Source organism: Mesoplodon densirostris, chromosome 7 (assembly GCF_025265405.1).
Source record: "Mesoplodon densirostris isolate mMesDen1 chromosome 7, mMesDen1 primary haplotype, whole genome shotgun sequence".
Taxonomy (NCBI): Eukaryota; Metazoa; Chordata; class Mammalia; order Artiodactyla; family Ziphiidae; genus Mesoplodon; species Mesoplodon densirostris.
The window spans coordinates 68100780-68113478 of NC_082667.1; the positions used below are offsets into that span (position 1 = coordinate 68100780).

At 48.3% G+C, this 12699-nt stretch overlaps 1 protein-coding gene across 2 annotated transcripts in view; it reads left to right on the top strand.

The window, feature by feature from the left end:
• Window positions 1–12699, top strand: part of PARVA (parvin alpha) — a 197575-nt gene that overhangs the window by 158370 nt on the left and 26506 nt on the right. For both annotated transcript variants that reach the window (XM_060103083.1, XM_060103082.1), the window contains 6 exons: window positions 2725–2783; window positions 4409–4428; window positions 6125–6186; window positions 6869–6937; window positions 10173–10274; window positions 11027–11099. In XM_060103083.1, the coding sequence (XP_059959066.1) occupies window positions 2725–2783; window positions 4409–4428; window positions 6125–6186; window positions 6869–6937; window positions 10173–10274; window positions 11027–11099 (385 nt within the window). The remainder of the gene's footprint in view (window positions 1–2724; window positions 2784–4408; window positions 4429–6124; window positions 6187–6868; window positions 6938–10172; window positions 10275–11026; window positions 11100–12699) is intronic.

The window sequence follows — 12699 nt, forward strand, 5'->3', positions numbered from 1 at the left end:
ACTAAGTGCAGCTGACTGAAAGAGACTAATTGGCTTCATTTATTGGGCTGTCAAGCATGGTGCTAAGCATTTTATGAATATGTGGCCAGCCCAGAGCATCCTGATGCATGCATCTTCATAGTGAATCCAGGCCATCTCTATTGTGTCATTTTTTAAAATTTATTTATTTATTCATTTATTTAATTTTTGGCTGCATTGGGTCTTCACCGCTGCACGCGGGCTCTCTCTAGTTGCAGTGAGCGGGGGCCACTCCCTGCTGCGGGGCGCAGGCTTCTCATTGCAGTGGCCTCCCCCGCTGCAGAGCACAGGCTCTAGGCGCGCGGGCTTCAGTAGTTATGGCACACGGACTTCAGTAGTTGTGGCTCGCGGGCTCTAGAGTGCAGGCTCAGTAGTTGTGGTGCACGGGCTCAGTTGCTCCGCGGCATGTGGGATCTTCCCAGACCAGGGCTCAAACCCGTGTCCCCTGCATTGGCAGGCGGACTCCCAACCACTGCGCCACCAGGGAAGCCCCTATTGTGTCATTTTTTAACAATCAATAAAGTGTGAATCCATTTCATTATATTTTTTTAAACTATGATTCAGGATTTGCGAGGGTGGGGGGAAACAGTGGTCCCTGCAAGCCCATGTCTCATGCCTTATTTTGAGCTCAATTATAGGCCATCAGAAGGTTGTTGCTGGTTTAATTTCTACTGCAGGCAGTTTTGTTAGTGTGAGGGAGAAAGGAGGAGGCATTACATAAAATGACATCAAGGTATGTCAGGGTTTATGGGGTGTTTTGTGTTATCAAGTTAAACAGGCACAGAAGCAGGACCCAGAATTGGCTGTAAGACACTGACTGAACTACAGAGAGAGTTCTTTAGGGAACAGTAGATCAAAGTAAATCAGGACGCTGTGTGAGGTGTCATTGAACCCAGATTTCTTTTCCATTCTGTGTACCAGCATTTAATTCTGCATGTAGTTGAAGATGAGGTTTGATGTCTGTGAACAGCCTCGCAAGACAAGGACACAGATTCCATTAGCCCTGTGTGAAAATTTTACATATGTTGAAGCTGAATTTGGAAAAAGTCCTGGTTTATCCACACTAGATCATTTTTAAATGGTATTTTAATGTTTTTCTTCCTTTTTTGCTTTGATAGTTCATTCTTCTTAATCTAATCCAGATACACTCATGGCCTTTATCCAGCTCTACCTTTCCTTCTGTAAAAGTATTTTGCAAGGACGCTAGTTTCTGTGGCTATTGGGAATGTGAAGAAAAGGTTGTGGAAGTTCGGGCAGGAGGGTCGAGAAGGCAGATTTCAGCTGAAACACTAACGCTTGGAGGATCCCTCTTGACACATCTCAGTCTTTGTGGAGGATGATGGATTTTCTCTGACAGCCTCTTGCCTTGCCCAGACTGCCTTCCAAGTGTCTGGTAACTGATTGTGTAAGAACCTGATAAATGCATCTCCCTCCTCACCCCCACCAGAAGGTCTTCCTGAATGCCAGCACTCCTTCATCGGTTCCCACGCCCACACAGTGAGGTTTAAACTCCAAACCAGCACTCAGTTGACCAAGGGCAGCCACTGTCCTGAACACGCCTGTGCTCTCCTACTCTGCCTTTTTGCTCCGGCCATTCCTCCCACTGAAGAGGTCTCTCCTCTGTGTCCAGCCAAATCCTAGCTGTCCTTTAAGTTCCAGCTCGAGAACCCCTCCCCCTGGAAGGTTTCCCTGACCCTCTCAGCTGAAAGTACTTGTTCCTGTCCTGCACTCAGCACTTCCTCTCTGCAAGGGGCCACCATGTAATTAATTATCCATGACACATTTGAGAGGGAAAGGGGATCCTTCTCTAATAATTGAGCTGGGACCTGAGGTACAAACCAGGAGGACTGTCTGGGGAAAACTATTCTTGCATACCTGGTCATCTACCCCATTTTACTCTAAGTTCCTCAAGGTCCAAAACTATGTCATATGTTCCACAGTGTTTGCTAAGTCCAACACAGTGGCTTGTACATAGAAGGCACTGATAAATGAAACAGAGAAGAAACAGAATGAATTGATGGGAAGGGGGCGGGTAGACAGATGATGGATGGATGCATGGGTGGATGGATGGGCAGATGGGTGGGTGGATGGAGGGACGGATGGATGGGTGGGGGGGTGGGGGATGGATGGCAGTTTGGGTGGGCGAATGGGTGGGTGGATGGACCTCCAAAGTGTCTACGCTTTTCTCAGAGAGTAAGCTAGTCACCCAAGGACTGTACTACTTACTTAAAAGCTCCTCTAGTTAAACGTTTTTTGAAAACTCTCCCTCTGAATTCTCCAAGTTGACCTCAGTTCTTCCACCCCAGCCGCCCCAGTTAAATGTGTTTCTCCGCTTCCCTCCGTGGCCCCAGCTGGAGGGCAGACACACCCTGGCCCTCATTTCCATTTGGTTTACTGTGGATTTCTCCAGGAGGCAAACAGTGTGCTTCCAGCAGAATGTCTTCCAATAAAGAAAGAAAAGATTCACCATCCAAGAAACAGCCGACTTGTTTGGAATAAACACTAATTGCACTTAAGTATGAATGGTACAGTCCAGTCCCAGGAAATCACGAGCCTCATTTCACTTCTAGCAGTATCTCGTCTCTGGATTCATTTCTTAAACGCCAGTAACTTTCTAAGTATCAGGAATGCTAATCAGTTTTTTGTATTTTCCTAATGCATATTTTTCTCTCTTCCTCCCAACCCTCTCCCCACCCCCGTTTTCAGAAACGAGAAGGAATCCTCCAGTCTCGGCAAATCCAAGAGGAAATAACTGGTAACACAGAGTATGTCAACAGCATTGTTGCCAGCGATTCTGTAATGGAACACAGATGTTTCTCCGAAATTCATCCATTTGCTGATATTTAGTTTTCATTTATTGGGATTGCAAGAGGGATTAGACTTCAGCCAATGATTATAGTTTAGCCTTTTCCGTGCATTCAAAACATGCCTCTCAATGCTTAAGGTACAAACTTGGGTGGGGAAGTGGGGAGAGGGAATTAACCGTGATTGAAAAATTCTAATTTTGTGGCACTCCAGGAAAGAGTGTGTCCGAAAAAGCCAACCAGCATGAAATCATCATGCCATAAACATGGGGTTGAATTTAAATTGTTAACCTTCAAAAGGACGTTTTTCTTCCTTTTCTGAATCTGATTTATATGGTCACATGCCATGACCCAGAAAGCCCCTCTCTACCTTAGGGTGGTGGATTGTTTGGGGTTTTTTTTGTTGTTGTTGTTGTTGTTTTTCATTTACATTAAGAAATTGGAATATCAGAACATGTAAGAGTTTTGTCATGGGAAAGAGAAGTTTTGTTCTCAAGTAGAAAGAACAGGACGGTCGGTGTGCATGGGTCTGAGATCCCTGGGCAGGCTTGAGCCCTGGCTGCATGCAAAACCAGGCAAAATTTGTTTGTATCATCTCCTGTTCCCCTAACTCTCCTCTATATTCCTTTGAACAAGAAGAGCAAGTGGAAAGAGCAGGGGCACATGAAGCAATGATTACACCTCCTAAAACCCCACACCCCAAAGGTGGAGGAGGAAACTGTCCTTGGTCTACCTGGCTTGAACTCCAAGTTCATCATTCTTCCCAGTACGCTACCCGCAAGTCACTGCTTAATAGGTGACAGATGTATAGTTGGAATAAACCAACATAATAAGAACCAAAAACGTATTGAGAAAAAAATGTATTGAGCATTTAGTATATAGCAGAAATTATGCTAAAATCTTTCTATATATTAAATCATTTAATGCTCACAACATCTGACTGAGTTGTTTACCATATTATCCTCATTTTAAGGATAAGTGACCTGGAGCTCAGAGAGGTTCAGTAGCTTGCCCAAAGTCACACAGCAAGCAAATGGCTTTGTAAGATTTAAAACTAAGTAGTCTGACCCTAATGCTTGTGCTCTTAATACTTTGCTGTTTCACTGCTATGAGTATGGTTCCAGTTCCTGCCCTCTTTGAGAAAACCTATTCTAGGTCAATGGCAGGTACAGCTTGGGTGGGTTTCACAGGATGGACAGGAGAGAGCCCAACCTGACCTCCCCAAGCCGATGCCCTCAGCAACCTGGGCAGTGAAATGCCACATTGGGATGGTACCTGAGCTCTGCTCCTAAAACATGGTTGGGAATCCTGAATCTCTGAGTCCAATATTCTTTCTCAACTGTAAGCAATAATGTGAGTTTATTTAAGGCAAGAAATAGTCCTTTATGCATCACTTATACCAGGCTTTATGCAAACACCAGTAAATCTATAAAGCAGAGGGGAAAAATAGGTGGTAATGTGGTAAAGGCCACCCATAGTTGGAGACTTAGTGCAGAATAAAATGCCAAGGAAGGAAGCTTTTGGGGATCTGCCACCAAGGGTGAGGAGAGAAGAGTCACACTGCTTTCTTTCTCCTTTTCCCACAGGGCTCTTTCTGGAAGGCATGGTGAGTTGCATAAGAGTGTCCTCTATTGCTGCTGACTGCCAATGGGGTCTAGTTAATTCTGCAGCAGCTGGGAAGAACAGGCACTCACCTTGCTTCCTGCATGTGTGTCTGTGCCAACCTGGTGACAGGGCCGGTTGGTAGGGAGGGTCAGCGCACTGGTGGGAAGAGGAAAAGTAACCACAGCTGCAGTCCTCTTGCAAGTAACCAGACCACTGACCCTGGTGGGCTTCTGGATGGGTCCTGGGCACTTGCAGGGAAGTCTTGCTCTAAGCATATTGTGGAAGTAAAGCAAGAGGTGTACGTATGCGCTCGGGACTGTCCCCTCTCCCCACTCTGTCCAGCCCTTGTAGAAGGTGCATTTTTCCTCATCACACCTCCTACCTCTCTGGTTTCCCAGAACTTTGGGTGTGTTTATAAGGTCTGTGAATGTCCAAGATCACAATCACCATTCTGGCCATCTCAGATTTACTCATCAAGAGTAGGAGAGGCTGGGGGCTTCCCTGGTGGCGCAGTGGTTGAGAGTCCGCCTGCCGATGCAGGGGACACGGGTTCGTGCCCCAGTCCGGGAAGATCCCACATGCTGCGAAGTGGCTGGACCTGTGAGCCATGGCCGCTGAGCCTGCGCATCCGGAGCCTGTGCTCCGCAACGGGAGAGGCCACAGCAGTGAGAGACCCGCGTACCTCAAAAAAAAAAAAAAAAAGTAGGAAAGGCAGCCCAGGACCATGAACCCTCCCAGCCCTGGTTCCTCTTGGAGATTTCTCATTCCCAGTCACAGAGCTCTCCACTATTTCACCTCTCAGATCAGAGGACCAGGGAGGGCTATAGCAAGGAAAATCCCTGCAGGGAGCATGGCTTCGCTATTTTCTATGATTCTGTATTTACTGTGGATAATATATTGAAATATTCTGATCATTCTAATAATAACTCAGATCAGGAGACTTCAGAGTTTACAGAGAATGTACTTTCTTGTCTTTCATCCTCATAACCCCCCTAGGGGAGGTTCATGTTCAGTGGGCCTTTTTTCTATTATTATTTTTGGCCACATTTTGGCATGCGGGATGCTAGTTCCCTGACCAGGAATCGAACCTGTGCCCTCTGCAATGGAAGCGCAGGGTGTTAACCACTGGCCTGCCAGGGATGTACCCAGTGGGCATTTTATGGAAGAGAAAAGTGAGGCTAAAAGGATTAAAGTGACCTGATCCCTCAAGAGGGGGACCTCCCCTTCTGTCCTGGGGCTCTGTAGCTCCCAATCCGCTTATCTGCCCTCTGCCAGGAAGCATGTCTTAGGCATGTTGGTTTTGAAAATTAGGGAGTGATTTGATATTTGGATGACATTCTGCTTCCAAAAAGCTTCAGAAACACTTTAGAATCATGACTAAATCATGATATCAAAGAATACAAATAGTAAAGAGAAATGACCAATTCCAAGTCAGACTGCCTGCCAGAGCTCCTGAACCCCAGCTCAAAGAGGGCTGATGTCGAGGGTGGATACACACACACTTACAGATACCCAGAGAGAGAAAAAGGCCCCTAAGAATCAACCCCAAATCTCTGCCCAAACCCAGTTTCCCAGCACAGTCTCATACCCCAAAGAATTCCCACCTGGAGCTGACCATGTGGCCTGTAGAGGCTCGTGGCTGGGACCTGGGTTGGCATCAGCTCTGGGCCCTACTTTACATTTTCCTCTTTTTTCAGAACGTGATGCCTTTGACACCTTGTTTGACCACGCACCAGACAAGCTGAACGTGGTGAAAAAGGTGGGAAAGTGGTGCCTGAGGCGGGGGGAGATGGGGGGAGGGAGGGGAGCGAGATGTAGAAAAACATTAGGAAAACCCACCCCCTGCAGTTTGCAAGCATCAGACCACCACAAACACAGAGCTTTCCTGCTTGATGTCCGTTTTACCTGTCTTGTTTTCACTGGATGCCTTATCCAGTCCCTTTCTTCTCCCATTGGGATGACATCATCTCTTGGGGGTTTCTGAGGCTACGGTCCCGTGTCTCCACACCCACACTGAACCCCGCCATCCCTGCTCCTCACACAGACCTCCCTCTGTCTCCCTGGCACCGGTACCTGCACCTAGGGGGACTGGAAGGAGGGACCCAAGGTGGTCATTTCTCCTCTGGCCCCCTGGGCCCGCTAGGACACTCCACCTGTCCCTCTGCCCTCTTAGCACTCCCTGCTCCTTGCACAGTTCTGGACCTGGCTATTGGAATCACACAGTGCATGGGACTGCCAGTCCTGGGGGCCGTCCTTCCCTGTGGACTCAAGGAGTTTTTCAAGAGCCTTATAGGCTGCTCAGCCTCACTCCGCTCGGCACAGGGATCCCGGGCCCAGCGCTCTTGGCTGGGTCTCGTCCTGTGTCGTCATGGTTGAGTCACAGGGGCGGCCTCCAGGGTGAGAGTCTTCATCTCAATGTCTGGCTTGTGCTTTTCTTCTAGACGCTTATTACTTTCGTGAACAAGCACCTGAATAAATTGAACCTGGAGGTCACGGAACTGGAAACCCAGGTGGGTGACGGCCCCGTGTGCAGGGTGGGGGACAAGGCCCCGCTGGACAGCCACTGTTCCCAGTGCCCCAGCCACATTGCCAGGAGGGCTTGCCACCCTGATCCTGGAGCTTTTCCGGGGAAGGGAGAGGGGATTCTCTTCCACTCAGAGGCGTGAACTGCATGGAATTTCTCTGAATTCTTTCCAGTATTTTATTTTGAAAAGTTGCCAGAATATTGTCATGAATCCCCATGTACTCTTCACGCACATATACCAATTGTTAACATTTGGCCATATTTGGGGTTTTTTCTCTCTCACCACCCCTAAATACCTCAGCATACATCTCTTAAGGACAAGTATATTCTCTTAGAGAATCACAATATAGTAATCAAATTCAGGCAGTTTTAACATCAATACGTTAATCTATTTAGGTTGAACCATAAGAAATCACTGATATTTGACTACTCTTGACCGTGTCACATGGTTCAGAGAAATACAGTTGTCCTTATATTCTCACCTGATGCATTTAGTTGTCATGTCTCTTCAGTTTCTTTTTAATAGAGAACAAATTCTCAGCCTCTCTTTGCATTACATCAACATTTTTGAAGAGTGTGGGCCATTTAGTTCATAGAATGCCTCTGTTTTTCTCCCTCATGATTAGAACCAGGTTATGCATGTTCAGGAACAGTACCATGGAGGCAATGCTATGTTCTTCTCAGGCAATTTTTTTTTAATATATATATATTTTTGGCTGTGTTGGGTCTTCGTTGCGGTGCACGGGCTTCTCACTGCATTGGCTTCTCTTGTCACAGAGCACAGGCTCTAGGCGCGTGGGCTTCAGTAGTTGTGGCTCACGGGCTCTAGAGCTCAGGCTCAGTCAGTGTGGCGCACGGGCTTAGTTGCTCCGCGGCATGTGGCATCTTCCCGGACCAGGGATCGAACCCGTGTCCCCTGCATTGGCAGGCGGATTCTTAACCACTGCGCCACCAGGGAAGTCCCTTCTCAGGCACTTTTCTCCATCAGTTCTGTTCCTGGTGGTAGTAACTTTGACCACTTGGCTAAGTGGGCATCCCCCAGATTTCCCTACTGTAAAGCTCCTCCCCTCTACCCCCCGCTTTATAATTAATAACTAATCTTTATTAGGTATAATCTTTATACCGTGTAATGTGTCCTGTTTCCCAACCTCTTTTCATTCACAACGAACTTCTAAAGTGTGGTTTTCTTTTGAACACAGGGGCACCTCCTATTATTTTTAAAGGCAATGCCCAGGTCTGTGACTGAGATCTGCCTGGGCGTGTCTGGACTCTGGAGGCAGCTTCATATGCTCTTCAGGAGATAGAGAACGAGCCGTAGAAGCAATGATTCCTGGAGAGGGCTGGAATGAGCTCTCCCTTCCCCATGGGCAGGGAAGGGGTCTCTGCCGAGCATATCTGGTGTCTATCTGCGAGTTTTACCACCAAGTCATTGGAACCAGCAGTCAGGGGTGGGAGCAGTCTAGGTCAGTGGTACTCACAGCTGTGACTAATCCTGACCCTAACCCAGGGTGCTCCCCTGAGTTGACAGATTAGTTTCTTTCATTCTCAACCCATTCCAGCCACAGCCAGCATTAGGCCTAGTTAAATAGTTCCATGGGCGGGCCGTGATTTTGACACGGTTGCTGGGGTCTATTTCCCATTGTCCACCCTGGGGTGGCCTGGGATGAGTCATGCTCAGGCCCTACCAGCCAGATGGATGGAAACAGGGAGGAAGCTGCTTCTAGGTCAAGTTCGTACTCCAGGTTGTTTGCCCATAACCAAGGTTGAGTCACAGGCCCACCAATCAGTCACCCAGCAGAGCTCAGACACTGGGCCCAGCCCAGACAGAATACTAATTCCGTCTAGTATTTTTAAAGTTTCCTAAGATGATTCCAAGAACTTTGGCCTCTTGTGAACTCTAGTAACTGTTGTTTATACAAATATTTGATGGCCCTGCCTCCTTTGCAAGGTTCTAGAATATCAGATATGCACCTGACCTCTAACTTTGCTCAGGCCATTCTCCATACCCAGAACACCTACTCCTTTCAAATTTCCCTCATCCCACAGGCGCCCACTGTCTCTGCAAAGCCTGCCTCGATTGCCCAGCGCACACATACCTTCCGCTCTCTTGAGCAGAAGGCCTGCACCCCTCTGCTTGGCCTAGGCAGCTGTTGTTCCTCAGACCAGGTTCTCAGTTGATCTGGCCTCTACTGTCCTTGATGGAAGGGACCAGCTCTAAGCCTCTTGCCATGGCCCTGAGCACACAGTTGTGCTTTGTCAGCAACAGCCAGTACATTGTGTCTGACTGCTTTGTTGTTTTCCCGGATAGAAATAGCAGTAGTTAGTATGTGTTAAGTGTTGCCTACACACCAAGCAGTGTTCTAGGCACCTTACACATATTTACTGGTTTAGGCAGCATGATAATCCTATGAATTAGATACTATACTATTATTGTCCCCATTTTACAGGTGAGAAAAATGAGGCACAGAGAAGCTCTGTAACTTGCTCAAGTCACTCAGTTCATAAGTGGTAGAGCTAGAGGCCAGCTCCAGAGCACACGTTCCTAACAGCTATACTATGCTGCCTCTCAAGCAGTAATAAGGCGAGGGTGAGAGGGGAGAATGCCCAGGCCGGTATGACACTAGATCCTTCCCTGTTCATAAAGCAGAGGTCGCCCTAGTAGCCTCATGCCATTGTCCTTGGACATCCCCTTTCCCTCCTCCCTCTGCCCTCCCTAGCTAACTCCAGCTCATCCCTCATGTCTCCACCCAGGCAGCGCCCGCTCCAGAAGCCTTCCCTGTTGCCTTCAGTGGGATGAGTGACCTTTGTCAATCTCATGCAGGCCAGCATGCTTCCCTCCATCAGAGCAGCGGCTGCATTTCCTCCACAACAGTCTCGCCACTGTACCATGAGCTCCTCCAGGGCAGGGGCCACACCTGACCCACCTCTGTGGTCCCTGTGCCAGATCAGGGCTTGGTTCATAGTCGGTGCTCAATAAATACTGGACCAATTGAGATCAGGACCATGGGCTTGTGGCTTCTGTGCTGGACCAGCCAGACATGGGGCAGGCCTGCTGCAGAGCACACCTTCCTGCCTTGGGCTACTGCCCCTCACCCGCTGCCAGCAGCCTGCCTGGGGATATAGCCTTTGCGGGGGTCAACACGGAAGCTGATGTGCCCCTGGAAGGGCCTGGGCTGGGGCGCTCAGGGGCCCAGTGCCTTCACCTGTCTCTCTCTCTCCAGTTTGCAGATGGGGTGTACCTGGTGCTGCTCATGGGGCTCCTGGAGGGCTACTTCGTGCCCCTGCACAGCTTCTTCCTGACCCCGGACAGCTTTGAACAGAAGGTTAGGGGAGGTGACATCACGGGAGGCCCCAGCCCACATGCCCGACCCATCTGCCCACACCTCTGCTGGGGCCATCTGGGGAAAAGGCGGCGGCTTCCCCTCTGCCCAGAGTCTTCAGTGGTTGGATGGGGAGCTCATTGTGATGCACAGCTGAGCTGGGACGCAGCTACCTACAGGCCACTGAGCATCCTGAACAGCTTTCCCTCTCCTGCACCTTGGTCCCCTAGCTGTATGCTCCTGCCTGGGGCCACAGCCCAGCCTCATCTCTCCCCAGAGGTGACAGGGAAGGTGGCTGCAAGCCTGGTCAGACCTGAGGCCGGCACTCGGCCGATTTCTGATGCCTCTCACAGGCTGCCCCAGCCCACCTGCTAGACAAGGGGCATTTGGTCCCAAGCAGAAACCCTTCTCTGCCTCTTGAACATGTCTTGCTGTCTGATCCTTTCAACTGTGGGCACTTATGTCCCTGAGTTTACAGTCGTGGCAGTGACACAAGAACACAGTAAGACAGGGAGAGGATTTTTAACTCCTCTGGGAGTGCTTCACCAACAGCAGGCTGGGCCTGGCTCACACTCTGCATGGCCGGCCCAGTTTGGCAGCCTCATTTGTCCTTCAAAAAACGGCCTCATTTTAGCTCGGCCCCCGCCCCACTGGCTACAGTGCTGGTTCCTTCACTTTCCAGGGCAGGTCACAGGGAGCCCCAAGGGTCCAGGAATGAGTGTGCAGCACCTCATGCATTGCCTTTCTCTCTACAGGTCTTGAACGTCTCCTTTGCCTTTGAGCTCATGCAAGATGGAGGATTGGAAAAGCCAAAACCACGGCCAGAAGGTACTTTGCTCTTCCCCGGGTTGGTGACAATATGGCAAGACCCTCGCCTGCACACAAGTTTTCAGGGCACAGAGCAAGGCTCATGTTTCATACCAGAGGGAAGCCTATCTTTTCTGAAGCCTTCTTTGCCATTTGCAGGGGAAGGTGGGACAGGGTGCAGCTGCTCAGTCCTGGGCATCCTTTGCTAGCTGCAGATCGCACAGCCTCAGGGAAAAAAAAACAAAGCCTGAAATCCCACACATGGGGTCATAGGGATAAGGGCCCAGGCAGACATGTCACAGAGCGGAGGTGCTGCTGCAAGAACCGTCCTGGCCTGGTTTCCAGGTTCTTCTGTGCCTGGACAGGGTGCTGACCTGCCCAAGAACTATCTCCCAGGTAGGCAGGGGGAAGATGCAGGGGTCAACACAGGCAGCTCTACTCTGAGAATAATTCCCTTTTCTGCCCTTTGCTTGCTCCAACTCTGCCCAAGGACAAGGTTTGATTTGTCAGGTTTAGATTGCAAATGTTAAGGCTGAAAAAAAACAAAAGGAGCAAAATGCTCCAGCAGCCCTCCCATGCTTGCGCTTGAAGCAATGTGTGCATTTGTACGGGGAGATGGTAAGACTTGGGCTAAACTGGAAGGACCAGGTAGGGCTTTTGTATTTCTTTTTCTTTTTTCTTTTATATTGGAGTATAGTTGATTAACAATGTTGTGTTAGTTTCAGGTGTACAGCAAAGTGATTCTGTTATACCTATACATGTATCTATTTTTTTTCAAATTCTTTTCCCATTTAGGTTATTACAGAATATTGAGCAGAGTTCCCTATGCTATACAGTAGGTCCTTGTTTGGTATCTATTTTAAATATAGCAGTGTGTACATGTCAATCCCAATCTCCCAATCTATCCCTTCCCTCCACCCTTCCCCTGGTAACCATAAGTTCATTCTCTAAGTCTGTGGGTCTGTTTCTGTTTTGTAAATAAGTTCATTTGTCTAATTTTTTTTAGATTCCACACATAAGTGATATCGTATGATATTTGTCTTTGTCTGACTTACTTCACTTAGTATAGTCTCCAGGTCCATCCATGTTGCTGCAAATGGCATTATTTCATTCTTTTTAATGGCTGAGTAATATTCCATTGTATATATGTACCACATCTTCTTTATCCATTCATCTGTCGATGGACATTGAGGTTGCTTCCAGGTCTTGGCTATTGTAAACAGTGCTGCAGTGAACATTGGGGTACATGTATCCTTTCGAACCATGTTTTTCTCCAGATATATGCCCAGGAGTGGGATTGCTGGATCATATGGTAGCACTATTTTTAGTTTCTTAAGGAACCTCTGTTTCTTAAGGAACACTGTTCTCCATAGTGGCTGTACCAAGTTACATTCCCACCAACAGTGTAGGAGGGTTCCCTTTTCTCCACACCCTGTCCAGCATTTATTGTTTGTAGACTTTTTGATGATGGCCATTCTGACTGGTATGAGGTGATATCTCATTGTAGTTTTGATTTGCATTTCTCTAATAATTAGTGATGTTGAGCATCTTTTCATGTGCCTCTTGGCCATCTGTATATCTTCTTTGTAGAAATGTCTATTTAGTTCTTCTGCCCATGTTT